Below are 27422 nucleotides of genomic sequence, written 5' to 3' on the forward strand. Positions count from 1 at the left end.
ATAGCAGATTGTTCCCGTGTTTAAAAAAAAATGAGTTGACTTTGAGGTGATACTTCATATCTAATAAATGGGAATATGAAAATAAAAATTGATACCATCGCGAGAACATTGATTTTCCTAGGTCCCAAGGTGGTACAGAGATGCTGAATAGATGGAGTTGGTTTGGTATTCTCACCCATGCCTAAGGTATAGAGCAAATCGTTCCCGTGTTGCTAACAAACTGGAACCGTTTTTTCTCAGACGCTTCGCAGGATAATTGCACATCACGGGATCAAAGACTTATTTGGGTTAGCTCATTACCAGTTTGAGATTAGCTTGTTTAAAAGAGTGACTAATCATTAAATCAGTGTTAAAACAGCAATTATCCTGCGAAGCGGCCGAGCTTGCTGAGATAAGGTTCATACTAAGAAAGGAATTGTGGTTGACGAAGCAGACATTCTTCGAATTGGAGAGGACCATTTTACTCCATACTATGAGCCTTTGATCCCTTGCGTCAACCGGTTACGCCGGCTTGTCTTTTCTGATGGTGGGCGGTGGAAGAAGCTGAATTCTGATCTACCTCGTAATACGATTAAAGAGCTCCAATGTGCATGAGAGGACCTAGATGTCATAGGCAAGCAGTGAGGTTGGTTGTTAGAAATTTGCAGTTCGCCAGCATTGAGAGCTAGGGTAAGCGCAGGGTGAGCCTCCGGCGGCGGATTTAGGTGAGGTTAAGTGAGATGGCGGGAAGAAAGGGAGTAAGTAGTAAATAAACCGCGAAATGACAGAAGCAGTTTCTCGACGCGGCGACGGGCAAAGAAAGGCGAATCACATCAAGAACTGCATGGAACAAAATCAAATCAAAATCAAATCAAATATGTAATTCATGGTCCCATCTGCCTCTGTATGATATCAAGCTCTTGTGATACCTAGCACCGATATCTAGCAAGGATATCTATCAATTGTATCAAGATCTAACACTATCTAGTGAGATCATCATATCAAGTTATCAACAATTCGGAGATAGAAGATAGAATATTGTACGGAGTAGAGATGATTGAAAAATGTATTAGTACTGTACATACATACAGAGATTGACTGTATTATAAAGATGATTTTAGAATGAGAAAGATAGATATGTCACTGCTACTACTACTACTTACTATAATGGAATGAAGATGATTTGAGAGCTCTATAACAAAAGTAATTTCTCTCTTCTATTCTAAAATATTTCAAAGATCTGAGGATATGATGATAATGATGGAAAACTATGTATTTATGCGCTAAACCTATAAAAAATAGTGGCTCTTGACCGGGTGTAATTCGCCTAACCTCCAGGTGGAGTTATCAATCCATGTTTCGAGGCTTGATGCCAAAAGTTTTTGATTGTCAAGTTAGGCCATAAATAGTGGCTAGGATCTGGATAGGTGCATTTAAGCCCTACTAGTATTTATGATGGTGTATCTAGCATGTGCAAGGACATTTGTTTTCCACATTTCCGTATATTGAGTATGGCGCCCACGCAAGCGAAATACACGGTGTTTAACTCCGTATAAATATCCATAATCCATACCCCGTACCTGCATATGAGGGTTTTCTGCTAAGTTTTTCGGTTTTGTAACCCTGCGATTGGTAGGATGAGGAACGTCAGGCACAATTGTCAGCTCAAGCCAAGTGCCCAGAGCCACAATAGGCGGAGTGGTTTTTCTGGGTGAAACATCTCATTGCTGCACAACTCGGAGGCGAAGTAAAGACAGCTGTCGCTTTGTTTAAAGGACTTGCTAGTCTTTTCCCGGCTAAAGGTCTCGTTAAAAAAACGCTCAATCGCCGCCTCGGTCATCGCAAAGAATGAGCTATTCGATCGGAATGTGATGCTAGGCTCCATCGCCTCTAGTATTTTTTCTTGGGACTCAGATTTGTTGCTTGAGTGGGCTTGGACGCCCCCTTCCGATTCTGTTCTCCTGTTGGGGGTTTGGATTGGTTCGTCCCTCTACTACCAGGATGGCGCTGGTATGATTGAGCTCTTTTGCCCCAGTGGCCTAACATCTCCTATATATTCTCTTCGTCCACCTCCTGAGCGAGGGAGCGACAATTAATAAATCAGGAAGCAGCATACACTCGCTTGAAACAACTTCGTCGTCGCTCATTCTTTTTGTTTGTTTTTCGATACCCTCGTGCCTTTATCTGCCGCAATTGCATTTCGATAGCGACGATGATCCCCGCAAAACTGCAGATCACGTTGGCCATGGCAGCCCTTGGTCTTTTTGGCCTTACCCAGGCTCAAAAGAGCATTGTAACCGAACTGGCCTTTCCTGGGCCATCTAGTCAACGGCAGTTGGTGGCTTCTGTAGTCAAAGTGGTAAGAAATATGCTGAACACCACATTTCAAAGTGGACTGTGGTGGTGATTAGAAATCGAAGAAAGTATCCTTTTTAAGAAGGTGGTTTAAGAAGGCAAAAGAAGAGCAGAGCAAATACAAGGCTAATCGTGTCTATGGACTCTCAATCTAGGATCCAACGGCGACGGTATTTGACCTGAAGTGTGCTCCGGGGTCCGACAAAACCAAATGCAGCATTGACGGGGATATAAGCTACACCAAAATGCCGCCAAGCCTAGCAATGCGCTACGATGGGGAGGGTGACGATGGGTAAGTTCCTCATAATCAGCCTCTTTAGTCCTCCTCATTCTGCATCTGCTTCCAATGAGAGGTAGAGGAGTATGAGCTCACAAAATTCCGCGCCAGACCCGTAAGATACTCAATGGAGTGCAAAATCGAAGCCGCATCAGCCGACTGCACCAATCTCGTGCTAGTTTCTGAAACAGGCAAAGGCATGGTCACCAAATTATCATCATCTACCCACATCCCCACCGCCGGATATATTGTTCCCTTGAAAGTCACAATTACAGCCGGCCTGGAGAAGCTCAAAGCCGCTACCGCGACTCCAGCACCCACCGGCGGTGAGAGTGTTTCGCCGACTGGGACCAATGCACCCACCACTGACAGCAGCAGCGGTTTGGCAATGCCGTTAGCCACAAATGCGGCCAACTGGGGCGCTATCGGTGGTGCGGCCGTGGCGGTTGCGGCTCTTGTTTTGTGAGCAAAGTTTGCTTGATATGGCATGGAAATAAGTGTGTATACCTAGCATTTTGTTCGATTTATGTATGGTGGAGGAATCACTGCTCTCCATTGCAGACGATCTTCCCTTTTAATACATGTCTTGTGGCTATGTAGCATAATAAGCGATTTAAAATGCAAGCTTCTGTGACTGAAAGTCTTTGTTAGACATCATGCTGTCAATCGTGCTCGAAGTAGATTCAATCAGGTAGTGCAACCAAACAAAGCTCACCGCCCACATCTTATAGAGCAGAAACGGACAGGATTGCTTTTCGTAGCTAAAGGTATGCTCTCGCTCAATCATTAGCAAAGTCCACTCTACCCGATATTGATGCTTTCATCTGAAGATATGAGGATAACCGGAGTAGTTTAGCAAATTTCTGTACATAAATATGAAAAGAGAAACTGAATCAAAAACAACTTTGAGTTGGAGGTGAAATACTTGAGAGGCGTGAGAGATGGATGTACATAGCATGGTAGGAAGCTGGGTCTACCACTTTTGTTTCGCTGTCCGTAGAGACAGGGTTTATGCGGCCAACACAGTCAATCTTGGTGAAGGGCACTCGGAGGAATTCTGATGAAGCGATTTCATCCGAAGGAGAAAGGCAATAGATAGAAAAGGACTCAATGGCCATAATTCATTCAACAGCATGAAGGGTTTTCAGTTGACCTGATTTGAATTTTCCTGACCCAACCGAACAGGGTTGACTGCGGGTTGACTGTTCAAATGACGGTGAGAAGCCGAAGGCGGCATCGAAGAGGAATGGTAGTTACGCAGGGTTCTGAATGCATCATCGAGGTGGAATTAGGGCCCGAATGGGGAAATAACCCGCGCTGGCTAGTTGAAGCTGTGTGGAAGCTCAGCCTACCTGAGAAGCGACTTTGAGATTAGGGCGATCATAAGAAATAAATGAATAACTAGTTAACGAATCAAGCTTAGTTAGTTAACTATCTTATAAATCTTGAGCAAATCGTTGGTCAACAAACTGGAATGTGCTCCGTAACCAATACAGAGTCGTTCACCAGTGGACTCTCTCCACCCTTGATCTCAAAATAGCAACTCTCGTAGTCCCTGAAACTATGTCTGTTCCTTTTCATATCCGGGAATGCCACGCCACTGAATGGAACATGATTCCAATATGCAACTGGGAATTTTCGCACAGTGATTACGATCAAATGCGATATGTGACGTCTGTGTAGGGGGTGTTTGACAGTAACCTCCACTTGTTAGTTACCGGCTGTGAGCTTGAATTATCCTTTTTTTTGACAATCAGACACAAATTCCAACTGCTTCCGCGAGGCCATGCTCACCCAGGGCTATGAGGAAATGGCCATCGGGTGGGGACTTCAAGTTGCTTTGCACTTGGCTGTAATCAAAGGAAGCCTACTTGCGCGTGATATTTTTTCACTCCGGCCTTTCATCGTTAACATCGTCAAACCTTGTCCGCAAGATGGGGATCACGGAAGGCTGATCGCACGATGGGACTTGACGTCGTTGCACAAGGACGGTAAGCAAACAAAGTCGACAGCTCATCCTCCCTGTTGTCTTTGTAAGAAGCCAATTTCTACTCCAGGTTGCATAAGGCTGGCAGCTTAGCAGGTTGAGCCGTAGCTATATTTAAATTCTCTGAATGCGGCTCGCTAGGGTCGCCTCCATGACTTTGACTCCCTGCACTTTGACCCACTGCCAGTCTATTCGACGGGCTTGTCGAAGTTGCTTGCCATGCCTTGAGCCAATCTGCTCACGAGCCAACTAGCAAGCGTCAGATGTTATTCGCGGGTGGGGATCGAGGTGGGCTGGGTTTGGAGCTGATATCTTTGCCCAGGCAGGTTACATGAATTTTCTCCATGTATGATTATTGTGGAATTCAACCATGCTCAATAGCTCAGGGATAGCTCAAAAATGAATGCGAGCAAGAATTGTATAAATATTCTTCCTCCGCCGGCTCCAAGAATGCTGTTTTTCATCTCCTCTCATCGTTCGACATCCTCAATCGAATGTCATATTGCATTACTTAAATCAATAAAATACCAATTGCTCCAACCTCAAACCAACGATAACTATCCTCTTGATATTATTCCATCCCACAAACCAGCTCTCACAACCACCAAAACTACTTCAGCCGCAATAATGCACTTCCTTAAAGCAACCGCATTCCTCCTGGCTGCTTTGAGCATGCAAACAGCCTCCGCCATCCCAGCCAGAAATGGCTACTCCAGCACCCCAGATTGCCCAGTTGGCCGAAGTTCCTGCAAACCCGGCGAGAGCGGAGTCCTACGCGTGCCTGAGATGCGCGCCATGGTCGACGGCAAACCCAGCGAAAAGATCGGACATTACATCAAACTTAGCAAGGCGGGAGACAAGAAACACGATCAGCAAATGACTTTCTATGTACCCAAGGGAGCCAAGCACTGCACCATCAAATGGGATCAGGGCAAGAAGCGGAAGTTTGTCGTAAATGATTCTGGATTAGTTAGGATCTATCCGACAGAGCCTTCCGGGGCGGAGAGTGTTGGTTCTGCGGATTTCACCAACTGGCCACAACAGAAGGGGTACGTGTCACACCTCGTCACCTCGGTAGAGTGTCAGGAGAAGCTGAGCCTTCTTCTTTCTCTGGACTCTGATGGGAGTGTCAAGATGGAGCAGGATGCTACCAATGGTTGGTATATGGAATACTCCTGCTAAGGGGCTCTTTTTCTGATGGACGCATGCGCAATGACGGGATATAGCTGTGGGCGTTTTTCCTTTCCTTTTTATTCTGTCCTGTTTTGATTTACGTCGTTGAATCAGGAGTTGTTTAGCTTCATTGATTTTCGTACTTGTATCCAGCTCGTAATCGTTTTAGAGCACTTGCTAGAGAATAGTCGCTAGTAACTAGCTTCTTAGCTCTTATATTAATAGGTATTATGAAAAGAACTAGTTAATGCCAAAATTAGAAAAGGTTTCATTCGGTATACATACCTTCAATATGAACAGTGGCAGAAATATAACTTGCTTGAAAGAAGGAAATTGAAAACGGGGAAAAGTGAATTAGAACAACCAGTAATAAAACAAAAAACAAAGAGGGGGGGAAAGAGGGGAGGAGGGGGGTAAAATGATGTCTCTTGAGAACATATATCTATAACTTATCAGGTCTATCATCATATCTATCATATATCGATCTGAAGTGGGTATCGACATTCCATCTTTAGATCCAAGCTTCTCATAGAACTTTCATGGAATAGGGACATCATAATTTTGCAGGCGAACCTTCCACGTCAATCACAACCGCTGCAGCGGGGGTCGTGTCGAAATCCTCCTCCCCGTTAAAGTGCCTTGGATTCCCGTTAGCAAACACAATTTATGATAAAAGTGTGAGGAAAATAGTTTTCAAAACTTACCATCCCCTCTCCTCCCCACCACTCAAAAACCCACACTCTCCATTCGCCACACAATCCCAACCACCCCCAACTCCCACCCCATCCTGCCACCGCCGCAACTTTGTCCCTGAAATCATGCCCGTATCTGACCCCTCCCAGCCCAGATTCTCAGGTCTGCTCTCACCACCACTACCAGATCTCCTTACGAAGGTCGACAAACTCGCTGTAAACGGCCTAAAGTCCTCGACGCATGTATCCTCCGGCATATTGCCCGTAAGAGCACGCCCCATGGCAATCAACGGTGCAGCATGCGTGCATACCAAAATGGCACGGCTCTGCTTCTCTTCAGCCGGGATATCACGTTCGTAAGCTTCGAGTTCCGCATCAACTTGTGCGATTATCGCTTCTAAGGTTTTTGCAACTCGGTCATGGAGTGTCGCGATGTTCTCGCCCTTGGGGGAGGGATAGATGTGTGATACGTAGGATGGTTGGAGGGACGTGGAGCTGGCCTCGCCGGTATCTGAGGGGGGTAGGAGGGTAGGGAAGTGGGATTGGAGGACGTCTGGCGATGCCGGAGCGGGGTGCCTGAACGAGGATGAGGAGCCGAACCATTCCCTGAACGCATGGACAGAAATATCAGCTATGTCAAAATCTCGCAGTGCATCCCGCTGAAGTTTCATTCCTCCATCCCTGATATGGGAGTAACGGGAATACACTCACCCTAGGCCGTTCTCAATCCTCACATTTAAATCCACATATGGTTTCCGCTCGAGTTCCTGCCGGGATTTGAGCGCTTCCACTGTGGGTTGGATAGTCTGCAGACATCTGTAGAACGGGCTGCAGTAAATTCTGCATGGCTTTGGAAAGAATTCATCACTGTTGATGTAGGTGGCCAGTTCGTGCGCTTGCAACAGGCCAGGTCCCGTCAGGGTTGGGTCGACGGGTATGCCCGTTGGGGTGGGGTATGTCGAGCGATAGGTGCCTGTGGCCAGATCTATAGTCCAGTTTAGCCGGTGCTAGAAATGACAACGCATGTTAGTTCGAGCATCATGGATGTTGTTCATATGGGTAGTAGCAAGCATACCCCATGCCGGGTCAAATATATTCTGTCGAGGGGCATTAGAAGTGGGACAGACGGGAATTCTTTAAAGGAACGATTCACCACTTTCTAGGTAGCGAATAGGATAAACGGAATGGAATTTTCTATTCAAATGGGAATGCGTCTTGTCAAAGGATCCCATTGCTTCTATTTTAACATTTTGTTGATTGATTGATATATTTCGTGGCAAAATAATCAACTCATCTATTTAGGCGGTGAACTCACCACCTCGGCTATCAGATGCCTCTTGGATCGTCAAGATTGCGGCGATCATGCAATGAAATCGCCGGTCAGCAGAGTAGCAATTGGAGAGGCCAAAAGAATCTTCAGCTTTCAAGCACCATATGAGTATGAGTTATTTACAAAATACAACCGCAAATAGCAGGGTTACCATATTGGCCCAAGCATGGCAGATATCCTACAGAAAAAGGGATTTAATGCTGGCAGGTTTAAAAAAAACGAATTATGTCCTCTGAGCAAAAGGCCGCTTTAATAAAATCAGAAGAACTTTATTCATAGCTAGATAGCTCGTTTTCTCTTAGTCTAATAGAAGAATCCAATGACCTTGCCAGCAACATGCTTGCGTCTGGCCTCCTCGTGGTCCATAATACCCGCAGAGGTGGTCAAGACAATGTAACCGAACTGACGGGATGGAAGGAGTTTGACGACCCACTTCTCGAGGTCACGGAGCTGAACGTTGTAGCGGGGGGAAATAACACCGGTCTTGTTGAGACTGTTGGCGGAGAAGACATCAGTGGGAAGCACAGCAAATGCTTTCTAAATGATGGGAACGTACCGTCCATTGAGCTGGATGGCGATCTTTCCAGAGCGGTGGTCATCAACCTCTTCGAACTCGCCAATGTAGCCTGTGAGCGGAAATGAAGTAAGTAATGTGGCGACGAATTAAATGTTACCAACCACGGTTGGAAAAATAATAGACAGGCAACTTGTAAGATCAACGCCAAAAAAATCATCTATCGGGCATTTAAAGGGCGGACGTCGTAGAGTGAATTTCATGATCGAGATCGCCGCCTAGTTATCAACCCGAATATTGTGTCTTCGTACAACATGTGTGTTATGACTTTCACGCCAGCCAGACAAAATGGAGCTCATGCAAGTGAACGCTCGACATAGGAAACGCGGAAAGAACAAAAAACTCGGGAAATCCAAGTCGGAAAAGGAACAAAAAAAAGAAAAAAAAAAAACATAAAAAACTCACCATGTTTCTGCATGACAGACAAGAACTTGATAATGACTTTGGAGCTAGGTCTGATGAGAACCTGGCGCTTGCCAGCTTTCTCAGCATTGTTGATGGCATTCAGCGCATCGTTGAGGACACTGGTCTTGACCATCTTGGCGATTTATGAACTGCTTGGCACGGAGATTCTCAGATCGACGGAGGAGTTGGAAATGAGGTATCTATATGTATATCCATAACGGAAAAATGATATTGTACTACGAAACCATATCCCGTTTCCCGCAGAGGGCCACAGGAAACAATTCCGTCGTACATTACAACAAAAGTAGAGTTAGCCTTCAGCAGTCTTTTCGAGCGCAAAGAGTGCCCCTCCTCCTCTTAACCTCAATCAGGGAGAGAAAGGGTTCTTAAGCCCGTGCCGTTATGGGTAAAAGCGTATCACCATGCAACCAGCAGTCAAACGCTGGAATCGTGTCTTTTGAGTCAAAGTCCATGGTGATTGCGTTACCCAGACTAGCTGTAGGGCCGTTGAAACAAACATGACAAGATTGAAAAATGGTTAATAGAGCCACATACCTCGATGGTCAGTGTTGACGGTGAGTACTGGAAAATGGAGTGCTGCGAATACAGAAGGCTGACGATGTTGATTTTGCTTTGAATTTGAAAAATTTTGGGTTGGAAAGCTAGTGCGGCCCGCTTAGGGTTTAGGGTTTTCAGCAGGAGTAGGCCATTATCGAATCCACTGGAAACAAATTCTCATTACGTAGAATCTGAATGCAAGACATGTAATTCGATGATGAAATAGTCAGTCCAGACGCTATATAATGATCGCGGAGAAATGATCTATAACGAAAGAGAGATATTCAGCTGTTTCCGCATAGACCGGGTTGGGTCCTATAACGGAGACGACCAGAAGCTGGAGTAGCAGGCCTATTCTCCATTTCTCGTGAAATCGTGCCATTCCTCCCATAGGTTGCATATTGCAGAGGTGTCGTGTCTTGACAGTCTCTCGCCTCAACATCCGCACCAAATCTCACAAGTATGCGCACAATATCTATAATACCGTACATCGCGGCGTGGTGGAGTGGGGTTAGTCCATCGCCCCCTTTCGCATTGACGTTTGCTCCAGCTTTGGCCAACATGGTGACAAGAGTACAGGACCGAGAACGAGTCAATTGACAATCCTTTGCTACGTAGGCATGGATTGCATGACGCAATGGCGTCCACATTGGGGAATTACACACTTCTCCCTTATCAGTTGCCTCGATATTAGCGCCGCTTTCGAGAAGAACCTGTGCCGCATCAACCTGTGCCAATTTTGCAGCATAATGTAGCGGTGTGAATCCGGTTTTAGCTGTTGCCTCGATATCCGCTCCACATTCGATTAGCAACCTAATCACAGTCTTCATATCGGGATGCCAAGCGCTCCTACCAACCCATTTCATATCACGATGGTCAGGGCCGTATGGCGGAACGACAGCTGCCTGGTGCAACGGTGTTCTTCCATGTTTATCCTTGGCAGTGGGATCGGCTCCATATTTAAGTAGAATTTGAGTTATTGCGGGGGAATTGACTGCGAAATGTAGAGGTGAGGTATCACCCTCATAACATGTAGCATTGACGTCAGCTCCGTTCTCTAGCAAAAGCCGGACGATCCGTTGCTTCTTAGATCTACGATCTTGTCTGTGTGCATTTACAGCATCCACAGTGTCAAAATCAAACTCCTCAGTTCTCGATGCTAGATGTAGTGGCGTGTGTTGTGAATTCGTGGTCCTCGCATGTATATTGGCACCTCGTTCGATAAGCAGTCGAACCACGGTATCATCAGCCATGCCGGCAGCTCGATGTAGAAGTGTCATTCCTTTGTGGAAGAAATCTAGTCGTTCGTTGCCGACATCTGTTCTTTCGGTATCAATTCCCCTACCGATCAACAATTCGATAACCTGGTCGTACTTCGCTCGAATCTTGGGGCACGGAATGATTTCTCCTCCTACTGCAGATCCAAAAGCGAGAGCTCTTGTTGCCCGTCGATTAAATACCAGGGTTAGGAGGCCAGAGCTGACCAGAGTGGGTTGTGTGGCTAAAGGAGATAATCTAGCGAAATGACCCATCTGCAAGCCAGGCTGTCGAGTCTTTGTGTTATTCAAAACCCCAGAGCTCTCGAGAATAATAAGATTCACATCTGCGCCATTGTCTAAGGAAAGCTCTGCTGTGCGTTTGTCCCCTCTCAGGGTGGCCCACACAAGGGCAGAGCTGTTCTGATGATGTGCATTGAACCGGTAAAGGTAAGGATTGAGGATTTGGTAAAAACGCGAGCACGTTTGAGCGAGCGCGTTGAGACCAGAGACCCCGTTTCTGTAAGCGGCATCTCTCTCAGACACCAATATCTGCCCAAGGAGTAGAAGTATTTCTGTTGGGAGTTCGATGAAGTACATTTCGCCTCTCGCCCGAGTAATTAGTTATTAATCCGTATCAAAGATTCCTTGCACTTGGCTTTTATTGTTGTAGGTCTTTTAAACCCCTCCCACGTTGGGGTGGATGTCTTGCCCACCAATCAGGCGAGACAGTACTCCGTACTAAAACAGCCTACTGTTTCCAGCGTTGCTTGAAACCAATAATTGCACGAAGTACATATTGGAAAAATTCCGGCATTTACTTGAATTAAGCAGAAGATAAAGAAATGGGTTTCAAGATTATAAAATAATAATATATCTTTTTAGATTCAAAAGCCACCCATTTATTTATTAACTTATTTTGGAGAGAAGAGGTAAAAAAAATGAAGGAAAGTAAAAGGATGAATGCGCTGGTGTTGTGATATGATAAATAGTTTGTATGGGCAAAAAAGAAATGAAAGAGAAGTGAAGTTTATAAAAATAATTAACAATGGATACATGATTTTGGGGCATACATGACTTCTAGTGTAAAAGGTAAATAGAATGTGTTAAAAAAGTGTGGGCAGGGCCGTGAATGGAAAAAAAAAAAAAAAAAAAAAAAAAAAAAAAAAAAAAGAAAAGAAAAAGAAAAAAAAAGGAAATTGGAAGAGGAAATTGGAAGAACAGGGAAGTTAGGGGGCGAAGAAAGGGGGAGTGAGAGATTGCGAATTTGATGCGCGTCGTTTGTGCATGCGTACAGGTGTGTATGGGGGAGGGTAGTAGGGAATTCTTCCTGAAAACGTAAGTCAATTGCATCTGATCGTGGGGTGCCGGGGAACAGGTGTGGGATTGACGGGGAGGGGTACACGAAAGTGCTTGGGGGCAAACAGTAAGGGGAAAGGGTGATTATGAAGGTTGCGAGGGGCTTGCTCTGACAAGAGCGCGGGGCCGCAGTATAATTCATATCAGCGCGTGTGAAATGCTCAGGTCAGATGTAAAAGTATGCCGAATCGTTGAAAATGCCTGGGATGCGAACTTCGCTGAGGGGAGGGGAAGAAAGGAGGGTTTAAAAAAGAATAAAACAGATTCCTGCTTCTTTTTCTCAAAAATCTTATCAATTCGACTGCTATCCAATATCCTAGCTGAGCTGGGAAAACTCGCACAGGCGCGGTGTGCAGTTCATTCTTTTTCCCGCCTTACCATTTCGTGAAAGTGCTCTAGTCGTCGGCATCGCTTCCCGTGCCTCGTCGAGCAGTTATTTTGGTGATAGAACGGGTATTAACTGGACAACGCCAATGTCCATGATATGGCGGAGTGATTCACACGGATAATACATGTCACTTCCATTAGATGGTGCTTTATGACATAACTTGTGCCGTCGCAAGGCCTATTTGGCGTTTGACCTGTTCACGAGCCCATCTAGCTGTCTCAATTGTGCGAGGGCCAAATTCTCTGTTCGTTCGCGTTTCCCGAATCAAATTGGAGACAAAATCGTTGCGGAAAAGCGCCGCAAATTCACCATTAGGGAATGTATCAGCGAGATCACTAGCGAGGATTGTTAGCGATGTCTACTAGGATAGCATCATATCTGGAAAACGAACCCGATGACACCCATACTAGCTCGAAGTAATCCCTCGCTCCGATTATTATCCTGAGCGATTATATTTAGAAGTTGGAAGATCGACTCGACGTATGGTTGCAGGCCATTAGCTACAAAAAAATTGAAAAAGTTAGATCTGAGAGATTTTAAATAGTGGACAAGCCAGGGTTAACTAGTACGTACCATTTGGTGTGCCTTTATATGCAAGGAGAATGCCGCCCCACGCATCCATAATACCTTCCCGAAGGGATACAATATAATCAAGCATATCGTATGATACATCAGGACTGGCAGTAACACCGGATGCCTGTTGCAGCACGCCAGCGACAACTACTAAATATGTCTCGAAATGCAATCCAATAGCCTGGGCAATGTCTCCAAACGTCTCGAGAATGGACGGTTTTAGTTGATTGCTGAGGGTAGTACTCTGAGGAAAATGGTCAATAAAAATTTGCCAAGTGAGTATAACACATGTGCGGAGAATGAATTCATACCCTCAAGTTATTAAGCAAGTGATTCATGAACGTATCACAATACGGTTGAGCCTTCTCACTCAATGATCGAGTGATATCACTAACTAGTCCAATTGCCATGGCACAAAGACCAGCCTCCTCCTGGTTACCTAGCGCATTGTAGAGGAATGGAATAAACGAATCCATATATTTGATGAAATCGCTCTCCAACGCACTGGCTATCGAGCCAACAGTGGCAAAAACAGTATCTGGAACGCTTGACTTTGGAGGTACCGTGGACAGAACTTGCAATAGAACGTGCATGATACGGTCAGCTTGAGGCTTGATCTCTCCTTCTAATCGTTGCACGATAGCCTAGAGTTGGTCTGTTAGCGTCTCAATATAGCCAAACAGACGGATGTAGATAAGCAATATACTTACCAAGAGCACGCTTGTCAAGCTCGTTTGCATTTCTTCAAGTGTGATACGATCCTCAACGCTGACAACTTGTTGTTGCATAGGCACTGTTTGTTCGAGTCGTTGAAGGATAACATCTGAAAGGTTGGCAACAATAGGAAGGCTATCATTCGCAGCATTGGTCACGAAGGAGTTCAAAACCTCGTAAGCCGCAGTTCGAAGTTGATTATCAGTATCATGTCTGGGGTAGCAGTTAGCTAAAGGTTAGTCGAAATTACATGAAATGAAATATTCAGTTTGAAAGCTTACCTCTCTGTAACAGTGAGCAGTGAGGTAACACTGTCCTGGAAATGTTTTGATAGAGGGTTGGTCTGAGCACCGGCTTCCCCAGCAAATCGTTCCGCAAGGTTCATCAAAGCCCAGCAACAAGAGCCCGCGATCTTTGGGTTGCTAGCCAATCCATGGAACAAACATGAAATAAGAGGTTGCAGGTGAGCTTCTGGATCAATAGATTCAGAGCAATAATCGCAGATTCGGCCAAGTGCATAAGCAGCAGAATCCTTAACGTGAATTACCTTATCATCCATCATTCCGATCAAAACTGGGAGGGCTTGTTTGATCAATGGATCGAGCGTTTGAGCATCTGGACCGTCCATAATGGCGCCAAACGCAGATACAGCGGCATCTCGACGATGCCAATCCTCGCTTCTTAGATTCTCTTCTACAAATGTCAGGACCGGGGGGATCACTTCAGCAGCAACGCACTGGGCATAGAGTTGCAAGGCTTGGTAAGCAGCACGCGAGGTATCATAATCGTCATCAACGGCATCCTCATCTTGCTTGGTCATCAGATGTAGCAAAACAGGAACAACCTCTCTACAGGCAATACGAGCGAAGCCGAAAAATGGGCGGATTTCAGTGGACCCCTCTGCTTGGGCCTGCATGCGAAGTTAGGAAGCCGTTGCTCAGAATAAAATCCTGGTGCGGATAACGACAAACGAAATTTTTTATAAAAAAAAAAAAAAAAAAAAAAAAAAAACAAACAAAGAAAGAAAGAAAGAAACTAACCGCAGCGTTATCATCCTCAATAGCAATTTCTTCCTCGCAAACCGTACACCAGAACTCAATAGCAAGCTTCGCAACATCTTCCTCCTCATTCTTCATACCAAGGATTGTGAGCCCAAAAAGCGCTTTTTCCATATAAAAGCGCATTTTTTCGTAGTAAAGACCCATAATTCGATTCAAACAACCGAAAGCCCCGCTTTGTATTCGTGTATCTTCAGCTTGTGTGGCTTCGCAGACAACCTGCATAATATAATTTCGCTCGCCATCATTTTCAAAGTTCGACCGTACAAACTCCATCGCATCGCCCAATGCCGTAAGCGCAGCATTCCGAACTTCAGCGTTAGTTTCTTCTCGTCGCGCACCCTGGACAACGGCTGTGAGGATGGCATTTGAATGCGCACTTAGGCTTTCGCGAAGCTCCGGCTCATCGGATTCGCAGATGAACCCAATCGTTGTCAGCGATGCCTGCTTCATGTGATCTGAACCAGAGTTGACATTCTTCACAAGAGTGTCCATTAGCTCTGGCCATTCATTACGCGGTAGCTCAATGGCAGCGATGACAGCGATGAGCTGCGCTGCGGACTGGCCGGCTCTGGCATCGTTGCTTTTCAAGGTCTTCAATGCGAGTTCCTTGACGGTTTTTTTAATCTCCGGACTAAGCTGGTGCAACCATCTTCCCTGGACTTCCCGCAATCGGTCAAGCTCTCTGAAGGTGAAGGAGTTTTTCAGCGCGATACCAGCAGCAATTCGAACGGTAGGCGCAGCAGCTTCATTGGCAAGTTCGCCTGCGAGCGTCGTAAGGTAGGTAGCCTATACGGGGGCCGAAATGAAATATAGTTGGAAAACGAGTAAGCAAACATGAAATTAAAATTTTCCCACGGATAGCGCTATAAAACAAAAACTAGCTGTGGCAGCTTATGTACAAGTCGAAACAAAATCTTTACGTTTCCTACTGCAATAGAAGTGTAAAAGTAGGGGAAGACATACAAAGTCAACTTCAGCAGCATGCAACAGTTGTTGCTCGGCACTTTGACGCGTTGCAGCATCTATATAGAATCACACACAAACAAGGCACAAGTCAGCGAGTGGGTCTTCGGCTCAAATAAACAAGCTTGGACCGCGACACATACCCGTCGACAGGGTGTTGGTCAACACCTGATTAACATCCATATTGCCGAATTCGACGCCTGCCGTAGTCGCGTGGTTCGTCACAGAAGAGGGGTGCTGTTGTGATGTTGTGATGGGGGAGCAAACAAGCGGCAGGGAAATGACTGCGGGGAAGCGGGATTGAGCACGACAGGAGGTACAAAAAGGTATAGAAAATATAAGGATCCCGAACTGCGAACAATGTACGCTGCTTCGGCGACAAGGCTTTCTTGGGGATTGTTTTGTTATGGTAACCTAGAAATGTTTGCCCCGCCAGAAGGTAGGAGGAAAAACTAAATATACGGGTAAAAGAGCCAAAGTGAGCGGATAAGAAGGTAAAAAACTTCAGGTCAGAAGCAGAAAAGAGGGAAGAAATTTTCCCTTTAGCCTGGTATATCTGTCTTCTCCGGAAGATAGTGGGTGGGGTGTGAGGAGGTGAGGTGAGGTGAAGTCGAAGCAGGATGTTGTTTGGAGGTCGTGCAGTCAGTGTGGAGGAGGAACAAATGAGGATGCGGCTCTGGCCGTCGAAAAACGGAACCAGTTAGGCTGAGTCAACATGGTCTGCTGCATTTTAATGGACCCCACCGCCAAACTCCGCTGGTGGTGGCTCTAAACATACATATTTTGTAACTAGTTCGGGCTTGGCATTAACGTTCGCCAAACAGGCATCATGGGGTAGGTCTTATTTCAGCTGAGAACCATTGGGGGTATTGAGAACGTAGGGGCAATTGCTGAAAAACACGTATATACCTACACTGACTGGTTGCCTATCAGTCCCATATCCTGATTTGTGCCGCACAGCCTAAATTCTCCTGCGCATCGTCGCTTCAGCCAACAAACAAGCCCAGCAGCATTTAATTGAATGTCAATTACTGCGTAGGCCTCTGCGGTCACTGGGCCCTATTAAGTCAGTCACAAGGACCAGAAATCTGGCTAACATGTACCTCAACAAACAGCCTTTCCCATAGTCGTACATTTATTCTTCCTAGAAAATATCATATGTAATCGCGGTAGGAAACAAATATAGAAGCCGAAAGCCATGCTCATTGTGACATGACCTTATCCTCTACTTCCATCTCACCATTCCCATCTCCAGCTTCCTCCTCCTCTTCTGCCACCCCTGAGCTATCCATATCAAACACAGAATACCGCAGTCCATCCGCATACAAAACACACACAACCCTTCTCCCCTTCCGTCCATTGACCTCCAGTTCAACTGGCTCCATCCCCTCCTGCTGTGGGAATGTATGCCGCACGAACTCCGCATCCTGCTCCCCGTTCGCGAGATGCAGGAGCGTTACCTGCACTGGGGGTGTCACGGAATCTGATGTAGCAGAAGTCTCAGAACCGTCATCGCCTAGTCGGATGTAGTTGGGGTGGAATGGAGTGTCCGTGTTGGGAATGTAAGGGAAACTGAGGAGGTGTACGTTTCCCAGGTCAGATAAGAGAAGCATTAGTGTACCGTCTTCGACGAATTTTACGGCTGTGATGCTCCCTCGTTTTAGGCTGATTGCAGAGAGGAGCGTGGCTTTGGTTGAGCTGACGCCGTTTACTGTATCGATGATAACCCTATAAAGATACACTGCGCAAAACAAAAATATGAAAGTTAAATAACTGCTTGGAACGTCAACGTCTGGTTTCACGTGTCTGGCTTTCTTACATATCCATGGGGAGCTTTTTGATTTCGTCGCAATATATACAGACGGGTATGCAGAGCTCTCGAAATGCTAGGAACGCCACGAAAGTCAATGGTAAGTCTACATACCCAAATCATCACTTGAGCTGGGGAGGTTCATTTCAACGTACCCCGAAATTCATCGTCATATCTACAACGTCCGCATCGCAATCAGGCCCAAGAGCCAATGGCGACCGGTGGAGGATGCCTCGTCGCTGCGTCTCCGCAATCTGCTTGAACACCTTTTCACTTTGGAGTCCAAGACGAGCTGTCAGATCGCCAAGTAGCGGCATGTCCATCTGATTCGCCCGTTTCTTTTGATCTTGCTGCTTTAGTAATTTCTTATATGTTTCATAAAAGGAGCTGTCTTGCCCTGACGGCTTCCATCGGTCAGGCAGCGAATGTGTGGGGACAGGCTGGATGAAATCCTGAAGAACGCTACGAGCCATCGCTCCCTGGATGTAGCTTAGTATCTGCCCATGGTCGAGAGAATCCCTGCTCTCCGTCAGTTCTTCATAGGTGGCAGATAGAGGATCAGCGGTTTGTAGGTCAACTTCAAGTCGTAGCCATTTTGAGAACGCGGTAAACTCGTGGAGCTCGCGACTGCTATGGATCAGCACTTTGTGGGAGAGGAGGCCAAGGCAGTCTATGGTGTCCTGGCATTTCTCCAGATCTGCAGTTTCCAGGCCGAGAATCGGGCTGAGTTTGTGGAATTTTGACAGCCCTATTAACCGACTCAGGAGGACTCCACCACGCTCCAATGCTGGAAGAAGGCACTCGTGGGTCAGTCGCCTCAGCGCCTCGTAGCCTGATGTAACTGCTTTTTCCCAACGTTTATGACCCTAAAAATGAGTTAGACCCAGAAGTTGCGGTAAAATTTGTGCAGGTTACAAACCCTCTCGCCAAGGACTTCTACCAGAAACTCCCTCAGCGGTTCGAAACAGTCCCCAGTCACAAGCAGGTGGTATGCAGCGGTTACGAAATCGCACGCGCATTTGTCCTGCAAGTCCTCAGTTACATTTCTGATATACCGTCCCGGAAGATCCTGAGCATTTTTCCACTCGAGTTGAATCTGTGCCTGCACCTGCTTGATATACCGTAGCAAATTTTGTAGCTGCGTAATTTTCGACGCGAGGAGCGACAAGTACCTTCCAGATTTTGTAATAAATCGGAGGTCGAGAGTGATGAGTCGCATCCCGTTTTCGGTTGAGAACAAAAGGGAATGAGTAGAGCTGATGGGGTGAAAAGCATGAACAAGAATTTTGCTGTTAGTAGCGCTCCCAAGAGAGCTCCCGACATGAAAGCAGCCGACATCGAAGCAGTCAAAAATGCGGAGGTGAATAGTCCCGTCGTCGAAGCCAGCTAGCAGGACATCGACAGAGTCACCGGTGTTTTTATTGGTAGTATGAAAGATGGAATCAATCGATACTCGTGAACCAAACACATCGTCGCTAGAGAAGATGCATAAGTGAAACAAGCATATATCAATATCAAAAAAATTGCAAACAAACAAAATAAAAAGACTCACTCATTCCCCGTCGACGGTAACGTGCTCAGCTTAGGCAATGACCGTTCCATATCCAGCATAGCTAGCTCTCGTGGCAAATCTGCCTTCAACTGCGCGATTTTCGATAATTGCATTTCTGTCGACAGCAGATCATCGACAGTAAGCCTTCCCTCGGCATCTTGAAGACATTTCAACGCGTTCTTGCCATCGGTGAAGTTCATTCCCCATCCAAGGCAAGAAACGGATGAAGCTGAGCCAAGTGGAGACGTGGAAGACGATGAAGGTGCAGTTGCAACTGAAGATGTCACAGAGTGGCCGCATGGTAATTGATGTACCGTCTTGCCGCTGTACGCGCTTAAGATGCGGATAATGTTATCAGAACAGGCGACGGCAAGGAGATGACCTGGTTGTAATAGCTGTTAGATTCGGAACGTGTTCATAGAAAACTCCTCATCCAAGAGCAAATAATACGGATATTCATATTCTGCGAAGTCAAAACTAGTAAAGGATAGAAGAAGCTCAAATATAAAAGAAAATAACGTGGAACCCCTTACCGTTTCCCTTCCATTTAATCCTTCTCACCTCCCTTCCCCGCTCACCTCCGCCACGTCCACCGTCACCATAAACACCCCCAAACACCCGCTGCCCATTCAACCTGAAAACATCCACTCGCTCATCCACGCTAGTCAGCGCGACCAGGTCCATTGTCGGACAGTACGCCATTGACCCAGGCTTGCATTTTGACGCGAGTGTTTTCTCAGCTACTGAGGTCAACTTCGGGATATACTCCGCGTCCATGACGGTTGGACTAGTTTGATGAGAGTATTGGGACAGAATGAAAGTGTAAATTCCGTTATTTCTGAGGATCTCACGTCCTTACTCCTGGTGCGTTACTTCGTTTACTTTGTATGCGCGCTAATTGGCTGTGTTTGGTAGGTTTAATGTGCTGTGTCCATTGAGGCTAGCTGGAACTGGAAATTGTACATGAAAATGCCACTGTAAGGATTAGACATAAAGTCAAGTAATTATTTAATAGGGAATGTAAATGCTGATGGTTGTATTATATAGGGGGACAAAGAAGGTTTTTTTTGGAGTGCCAAAGGTTGTGTCAAGTTAAGTTGGTTGCGGCGGAAAAAATATTTGTATATAATTTCAACGGTGTGGCGGATCGGCATCAGATTACAAGTCAGCATCAACACATTCGGCACGCAATTAATGATATTGTGTATTCCAATTCCTCATTTTATTTTCTCCTTCATTATTTCTCCATCGGGGCCTTCAAAGAATTGACAAATAGCCACCAGATCCTATCAGACGCCATTGAAAAGGCTTCAAAGTAAATACCAAAACAAATAACGGAGAGACAAGCTTTTGAAGGTATCATGAATATCCCATAACGCCTCACAAAGACTGTATCCCCTACATTATCCGCACATCAACAATGTTTCGAGTACTGCATTACACATAAGTAGCCGTTATTCGATCGAGGCAATATCGCCCGTGGCTAAATGACCAGACAGTACGCCCAAACCCCGAACATGACCAACCAGTTGAGACTAAGTAGAAAATCCAACAAAATCCAAGAAAAGCAAAAATGGGTTGCGATCTATGATGGTAATACAAGGAAGAAGGATAAAACGCCATGATGGAAATGTAGTAACTCCGTATTCCCAATGAGATGGATGAACATGGGAAGCATGAACCCATGTATGGTTGGAAAACGAGATTAATGTACTTAAATAACAGAAGGAAAAGAAAAATGAATACAGACTAGGAGGATCTTTGTGGGGAGGAGAGTTACGATCTTATCTAGAAGCTTTTCACAGCATTATCCTCGATCATATCGCCCAAGTAACTCAACTCATCCATTAACTCCTGCATTGTAGACTCGACGCGGAGATTTGTTGCCTTCTGCCCGCTACTACCACCACGCCTCGAAACACGCTCACTGTCCTTGTTCATCGTGTCTGAGTGATTTATACAGTTTGCGCGAGGGGTGAGGAGTTCAGGGTTATCGTCCATAAATAACGAATCGGTGTTGGGTGTAAAGTTACCATGCGTTAGGATTAAGTTTTTCCCGGGAGGTGTTACGCGCTGTTCATCATTATTGGTCTGGCTGTGGTTGGTGGTGTTTTTATTGGCTTCGAGGGTCCACGGCTTGATCTCCCTACTAGGATATTTGGAGATGTAAAGAGAGGATATAACAAGGTTGTCGGCATGGTAGTCGTGGGATTTAGTCTCGCGATCTTGGTGCGCGTTGTTTATGTATACGTTGGGTTGCGGGGATGGGTTGGAAGCAATATCAAAGAGGGAGGAGCTGTGAGCAGATAGATCGGTAAGTGCGGATTCGAAAAGCCCCCCATTGCTGTCATCTGTGGTAGGGGAGAATGTATTGTCGTTATTAAATGTTGATGCAGATGTCATAGAGCAAGGCGAAGCGTTTTCTGTATCTGTACTGTATTCTGAGAACCGGCTACCAGTCGGTTGGAGGAAAGAGTCCGGAGAGCACGAATTACCGGGAGAGTCAACAGTAAAGTCGGAGAAATGACTCTGGAAGTATTTTTCTTCGCCAAGGGAGAGGTCAACAATTTCCATCTGCGGAAATTCTGCGTCAGCAATGGAAGATGGGCTGTGTGGGAGGTTCGGTAAAGCTTTTCTGTATAGATCCAACGGAGCTGTCGTTGTTGAAGTTGAAATGTCGCCTGCTGATTGCTGAGGAATGATAACCCTGGGCGTTCTTTGTGAAGTCATAGAGTCTGGATATGGATCAACAGCAAGGTAGCGGTTTTGTTCAGTTTCTTCAGAGCCAGGCCTATCGATCAATGGATGCTCAACGGTCCATGCGGCTTTCAGCGGCGACGACGGTTGGTTTTCCGCAAGAAATTGATTTCCACTGGCATATTCGCTGGATATATTCCTATCAACAACGTATGGATGGGGTAACGGCTTGTTGAGACTATCAACAACACTCCACGTGGGAGACGGGGTACTGGAGTGGGCGGATGAGTCCAGTCCTGGTTCGGGAACTTTTATGATGTGGCTTTTATCTACCTTATGACGGCGACGGCCACGGTTCTCGTCGCCCTCACAGAACCGCGGGGAGGCAAAGTTCAGAATGGCAGATCGCAGAGAATTGGTTTTGGGGGAAGGATTAATTGCACTTCTTAGGTCTAGAGATAGTTTACTGCCAATACGGAATCGTCGATGTGTTGCCAAGGCACGAGGGTGGGAGAAGCTTCTTTCGTTAACGGGAGTTATGGAGGATCCAGAAGAAAGGGGGGAAGCTAAGCCGTGGTCGGTACGCATGAGCATTGCTGGAGACGTAGTGAGACGAAGCAAAACAGGCCTCGTTGGAACTCTCGGGTTCAAATATTTGTCTGCGGGATCCATAGTTCCATCGTTGGGTATTTGGGAAGCGGGCTTGGTACCCCGTCCAAGATGGGTATGTGACGAGGGTAAGTTGATAGGAACGTTGAGAACGTTCAAGGGTTGACCTGGCAGAAGAGCACAGGAAGTAGTTACTGGCTCGGCTTCATTGAAAAAATCAATTTCATTGTCAAGTTGGTACTATGATTAGAGGTTAGCTTTGTGCGTTTCTGGAACTTCTATATGATACTTCCACTCACATAATACCAATATGTGCCGCCCATCCTTAGACCTCCATTCCTTCCTGGAGTCGGCGGTTTTGTTTCTCCATCACATATGATATTGGTGAAGATATGACATCCTTTCCAATGACCCCTGCCAATTCGACTATCCTTTTCCATCGGATATGCCCTCGTAAAGTTGTCCCACGATCCAAACAGCATGACAAATCTGGTATTGGGGGGAGTGCGGCTTGTTCTCTGTCAGCCGGAGTCCATAAGAATGTAAAGACAAGGTAACCTTACACAAGAAATGTCATCAAAGTTGTGGATGACTCGTTCATGATTGCGTCGGAAGCTATGTAAAGGAGGTGAAGTAAAGCGACTGGAGCTGCTCGAGAACCAATTGAGCGCGCAAAGAAGGTAACCTGGATCCTGCCAGGAAGAATCGCCCAAAGCTCTATCACAATATAGTTCTGATATCCCGAAAAAACGCCAAGATCGACCTGAACGAGTGGCCCGATCTGTTGAATTTTTAATAGCTATACCTCCCCAGCAGATATAGAATATCTTATATACATATATCCCGTATCGATACTAAGGCGGACCAGACGCAGATCACTCCAACCCACAAGTCTTCGAGTGCTGCCACGCCAATTCTATTTTGGGCATCTAGTTTCAGACCCCTACCGTGCTCAGGGTGAAAATTTGGAGGGAAATCAAAACCGGAAGTCGAAGGTTCGATGGGTCCAATGATTAGGCCGGACGATTACAGCGTATGGAAGCGCTCCAGGATTGTATGGGGTTGGAATTATATAGGAGGATTCCTGGCGCTTGCTGAGGGAACAAATGGGATGAAATACTTCAGTTGGTTCTAGAGATACCCATGGACATACCAGGGAATGAGGTACCGATATATTTGAAGGAAATAAACGCTCCCAACGGATGGGCGTCTGTTGAAACGAAGGGGGCACAGCCATCAATAAAAATGTGGAACTCGGCATTTAAAAAAGGATATGATGAGAAAAGTGGCCCTGTAATTCAAGTGTGGCTTTGGGTGCCATTGCTGATAGACAGGTGTCGTCACTGGCCAAAACGAAGCAGAGTTTTTACACAAAAGGCCCAAGCTGACGATCAGAGGGCTGGAGGGACCTCAGAATTCCCACAAGTTCGCGAGCTAGCTTAAATAAAAATAAGTAGAGGAACTGCTGAGACCAGAGCGGGCTAGGCCGGAGACCCCCCATGGCTAGCCCTGATCAGTGACGGTTTGATCACAGATGCCTGGTCGATTTGGAGGTCTCCAATCCTCCACGGCTGTGTGTTTGAATGAGGGCAATAGTATGCCCATCCCATCCCTAGGGATCAGAATATTCATATTCGTAAGGCGGCATTATTTGGATGAACAATCCAATGCTGACCCCTGTCTAGCGCCATGGTTGGGCCTTGGTTTGACCAGCTGGGAACGCTGTGGTCGCTGTGGTCGCAGAACAGAAGCCAATAAATTACCGAAGGACGCCAAGTACAACCTAAATAGCTGCAAACTAAGCGAGGCGCCAGTTTCAACGAAGTGTAAGAAAGAGAAGTGCGGAGGTCGGATTTGGTTCAAGTTTCAAGCAAAGAACTTACGGCGGCTATTCGAACTGCAGTACGCAGCATAGTACATGAACCATCAAACATAAAGGAAGCGATATTCTTCTCCATGCTTGAGAGAGTATCCGCGGAGGCCTATCATCACGTCAACATCACACACTGCACGACAAGCTGCCATGATAGGCATGGGGATATTGGCAAGGCCCACTTGGCTGTCCCAGCCGGTCAATGGTCTTTATTCCTGAGGGAGGCATCAGGCACAGGACAGCCAATAGGTAAATCAGCAAGTAACATTTTGCCAGATGCTTTTTTGTGTCAGGTTACCCTAAGCCACGGCAGGTCCCCAGGCGACGCTAATGCGCAATGTGGGTTGGGCGCTTCGAACCCTGGTTAAACTTAGGGGGACTGGGAGGGGGAGATCTCTGTGCACAAAAGGGGCGTGTTCGGTTGCCCGTGTAAGCTCTTATAACCTGCACGCAAAAAGTGGATATTAACGTAATGCCGGTGTTGATTTTTCAAACCTTGCTTGCCACCCTAACTTCATAGTGGTTTTATCATAATAATCAATTACACACAGTGACAACCCGCAGAGTTCTTTATTCCATTTCAATCTCACCTATTTTGTATGATAGAGCTGTGCAAAATGCCAGGCAGTCAGTCTTCAAATAATGATGGGCTTTTTGAACCCGAAGAAGTGCCAATCTCATCAACAAGTCAATGGTCAAGCTCACCCTCACCTGCCATAATAGTGCCTGCCACATTGCCTCCGCTGTCAATAATAATAGAAAATTCCTCCCATCATTTGACTGTTCAATCCACCTCTCAATCCGCCTCCCAATCCGCCTCTCAATTTGCATCTCAATATGCCACTCAATATGCCTTCCAATCTGCATCTCAATATGCCACTCAATATACCTTTCAATATGTGCCTCAACCTGCGTCTCAATCTGCTTTCTGTACATGTATTTCATGGAGTTCTGCAATGGATGAGGTGATGTTATTGGGCCTGGTTGATGTGAAAAAGAATGGATGGGAGACAGACAATGAAAACTTCAAAATTTATGAATGGAATATGACAGTTCAAATTGTTTGATGTGTCACTCATCAAACTGTCAATAAAAGCAACTTTGACAATTGATGAAGATATCTTAAATGTATATGATGGTTGTAAGTGAAACACAAAAATCAGATCTTTAATTGAAGTTGATGTGTAGAATATAAAATATACATTAATGCTTCAGAAACCATGAAAAAATATTTTCAATATCATTCAAATTTAATTATATTTTAACATCAAAAACTTGTACTTTGAAAGTTGAATGAGTAACTGCTTGATGGGAAACTTGTCACAAAACAATATGCAATTGAATTTTGATTTATAAAATAATAATTGAATATAAATAATGATTTATCATATTCTTCTTTATCTTCATTATTTACATTAAATGCTTTGATTTCAATAAATGATCTGCTTCAAATTACTGCTGCAGACAGTTCTGCTTCAAAGAGAAAATGATTATGAAACAGGAAAAATAAGAAATATATTGAAACAATTTCAAAATTTAAATCAATATTGTTTGATATGAGTAAGAAGATGTATAATAATTTATAAAAAAATTTTAAATGAGCTTCTGAAAAGATCACTAAATTGTTTTTGCAAGAAATAAATGAATTACTTTCAGAGGATTGAAAAAATGAAGAAATCATTTTATATTGATATTATACTGCAATTTTATGTTTTTTTATAAGCAATTCTGTAATAGTTTAAATTTATCTGAGCTTCTGTCACACCCCTTGGTTGTGCCAAGGCCCCGTGACGGCTCCACACGGGACCATCGTTTCCCCTCGGATAATCCCATCTATCCCATGACATCACGCAGGTGTCCGAACCGGTTTCCAACCACCCTATGACATCATTCGGATGCAATAGAAGAGGATCCGATTGATGAGATATGAGAATCCTGTTTCTATACGGGGTCAGTGGATTCCTTCTGGCAGATCAATGCAGCGCCACTGCGGAGTTGCTTCGGCTACCCTCGCTCATAGAGTGAGGGGAGGATGGCTGCCCGTTGTCTATATAGAATAGCTAGATGCTGGCTCTCTATTCCAGGAGCCAGCGATTCGTCTTTTATCTTTTGACAATAAGAAACCAGAGTTACCACTGTCCTCATACAATATTCTTAGTGTGCCGAGTACCTCTGGTAGTTCAGTATTTGTATAGTATTCTACGAGTTCGCGGTTCAAGCGAGATAATCAAGCCCACCCATAAGGCTTCCCATTATATACCACCCTCCTCTGTGCCGCTGCCGAGTAGCAATCGCCTCGGCGCCGTCACATTACAGCTTCAGTGATAGCTCAATGAAGCAGCAGTGTAATGCACTCGTTTATTATTTCCTTATTATTATATTATCTTTGTTTATATCTTCGTCTATTCTTACCTCTTTCCATTATACTCTCGCTACCACTATTTCTATATGTATATATATATGGATGCATGTATTTCGCACATCTTCTTTCTCTTTCTTTTCCTCTTCAGCGATTAACTACAACTACAACTACAACTACAATTACAACTTCAACTATACTACTACTATAATTATTATTATCTTCCACTACACTATATACTATCTTCTACTATTCACTCTTCACACAGTCATCACCCCCACAAGCAGTGTGCTTTTATAATGAATATTTTAGAGAATATGAGTTGAAAAGTAGAAGGAATTGAATGTTGAAAAGTAAAGGAAATTGAGTGTTGAAAAATAGAAGTATCAAAACTAACAAAGTCTGAATATTATTTCAATTACTGAATATCAATAAAAATAATTAAATTGCTTTTTCTCACTCTGATAATTATATGACAATTAGATACTATTTATAAGAAAAGCCATGCTCAAATATATATAAGAGATAGCATTGAGAATCAGTGGGGCATTTCTTGATTTCATCAAATAAAATGTTTCAGATTTCAAGTTGCTACAGAATCTTTGATAATCAAACTTATCAAATTCTATAGAACTTACTAAGTTTTTGACAAGAAGAAATTGAATGTGAAAAGTAGAGTGACTGATTTGATGAGATCTTATATTTAGTTAAAACTTAAACATAATGTAGATCAACACACCGCAATATTTTATTGAATTTTATCAAAAATACCATTAATACTGTGAAAAAACACTGTTATAAACATCACCACTTTTTATGTGAGATGGTTAGATAAATTGAATGATTTGATTGATCAATATATTACATCATAATAATAT

The 27422-nt window shown here is 45.0% G+C and overlaps 8 protein-coding genes across 8 annotated transcripts; 2 read left to right on the top strand and 6 right to left on the bottom strand.

Annotated features, from left to right (window-relative positions):
- Positions 1 to 2579: 2579 nt before the first annotated feature.
- Positions 2580 to 3077, top strand: HCAG_02269 (predicted protein; the record flags this gene model as incomplete). The annotated part of the gene is made up of 2 exons (XM_001542048.1): positions 2580 to 2626; positions 2723 to 3077. 2 exons carry the CDS (start codon positions 2580 to 2582, stop codon positions 3075 to 3077), a joined length of 402 nt encoding a protein of 133 aa, XP_001542098.1.
- Positions 3078 to 5225: 2148 nt separating this feature from the next.
- On the top strand, positions 5226 to 6015 carry HCAG_02270 (predicted protein; the record flags this gene model as incomplete). The annotated part of the gene is made up of 2 exons (XM_001542049.1): positions 5226 to 5758; positions 5997 to 6015. The coding sequence occupies 2 exons, from the start codon at positions 5226 to 5228 to the stop codon at positions 6013 to 6015; spliced, it is 552 nt and encodes a 183-aa protein (XP_001542099.1).
- Positions 6016 to 6324: 309 nt separating this feature from the next.
- Positions 6325 to 7827, bottom strand: HCAG_02271 (predicted protein; the record flags this gene model as incomplete). Its single annotated transcript, XM_001542050.1, has 4 exons — positions 6325 to 6409; positions 6476 to 7069; positions 7175 to 7448; positions 7779 to 7827. The coding sequence occupies 4 exons, from the start codon at positions 7825 to 7827 to the stop codon at positions 6325 to 6327; spliced, it is 1002 nt and encodes a 333-aa protein (XP_001542100.1).
- A 269-nt stretch (positions 7828 to 8096) lies between these two features.
- On the bottom strand, positions 8097 to 8905 carry HCAG_02272 (40S ribosomal protein S22; the record flags this gene model as incomplete). The annotated part of the gene is made up of 3 exons (XM_001542051.1): positions 8097 to 8286; positions 8350 to 8419; positions 8773 to 8905. 3 exons carry the CDS (start codon positions 8903 to 8905, stop codon positions 8097 to 8099), a joined length of 393 nt encoding a protein of 130 aa, XP_001542101.1.
- A 709-nt stretch (positions 8906 to 9614) lies between these two features.
- HCAG_02273 (conserved hypothetical protein) lies at positions 9615 to 11186 on the bottom strand (the record flags this gene model as incomplete). Its single annotated transcript, XM_001542052.1, has 1 exon — positions 9615 to 11186. The coding sequence occupies one exon, from the start codon at positions 11184 to 11186 to the stop codon at positions 9615 to 9617; it is 1572 nt and encodes a 523-aa protein (XP_001542102.1).
- A 1295-nt stretch (positions 11187 to 12481) lies between these two features.
- HCAG_02274 (conserved hypothetical protein) lies at positions 12482 to 15827 on the bottom strand (the record flags this gene model as incomplete). The annotated part of the gene is made up of 9 exons (XM_001542053.1): positions 12482 to 12668; positions 12725 to 12833; positions 12907 to 13150; positions 13218 to 13550; positions 13617 to 13833; positions 13902 to 14530; positions 14661 to 15467; positions 15645 to 15703; positions 15788 to 15827. The coding sequence occupies 9 exons, from the start codon at positions 15825 to 15827 to the stop codon at positions 12482 to 12484; spliced, it is 2625 nt and encodes an 874-aa protein (XP_001542103.1).
- Positions 15828 to 16846: 1019 nt separating this feature from the next.
- Positions 16847 to 19783, bottom strand: HCAG_02275 (predicted protein; the record flags this gene model as incomplete). The annotated part of the gene is made up of 5 exons (XM_001542054.1): positions 16847 to 17530; positions 17610 to 18320; positions 18374 to 18710; positions 19007 to 19388; positions 19585 to 19783. The coding sequence occupies 5 exons, from the start codon at positions 19781 to 19783 to the stop codon at positions 16847 to 16849; spliced, it is 2313 nt and encodes a 770-aa protein (XP_001542104.1).
- A 1011-nt stretch (positions 19784 to 20794) lies between these two features.
- Positions 20795 to 22913, bottom strand: HCAG_02276 (predicted protein; the record flags this gene model as incomplete). Its single annotated transcript, XM_001542055.1, has 3 exons — positions 20795 to 22552; positions 22612 to 22801; positions 22876 to 22913. The coding sequence occupies 3 exons, from the start codon at positions 22911 to 22913 to the stop codon at positions 20795 to 20797; spliced, it is 1986 nt and encodes a 661-aa protein (XP_001542105.1).
- Positions 22914 to 27422: the final 4509 nt, after the last annotated feature.

This window comes from Histoplasma capsulatum, genomic scaffold (assembly GCF_000149585.1).
Source record: "Histoplasma capsulatum NAm1 scaffold_2 genomic scaffold, whole genome shotgun sequence".
NCBI lineage: Eukaryota > Fungi > Ascomycota > Eurotiomycetes > Onygenales > Ajellomycetaceae > Histoplasma > Histoplasma mississippiense.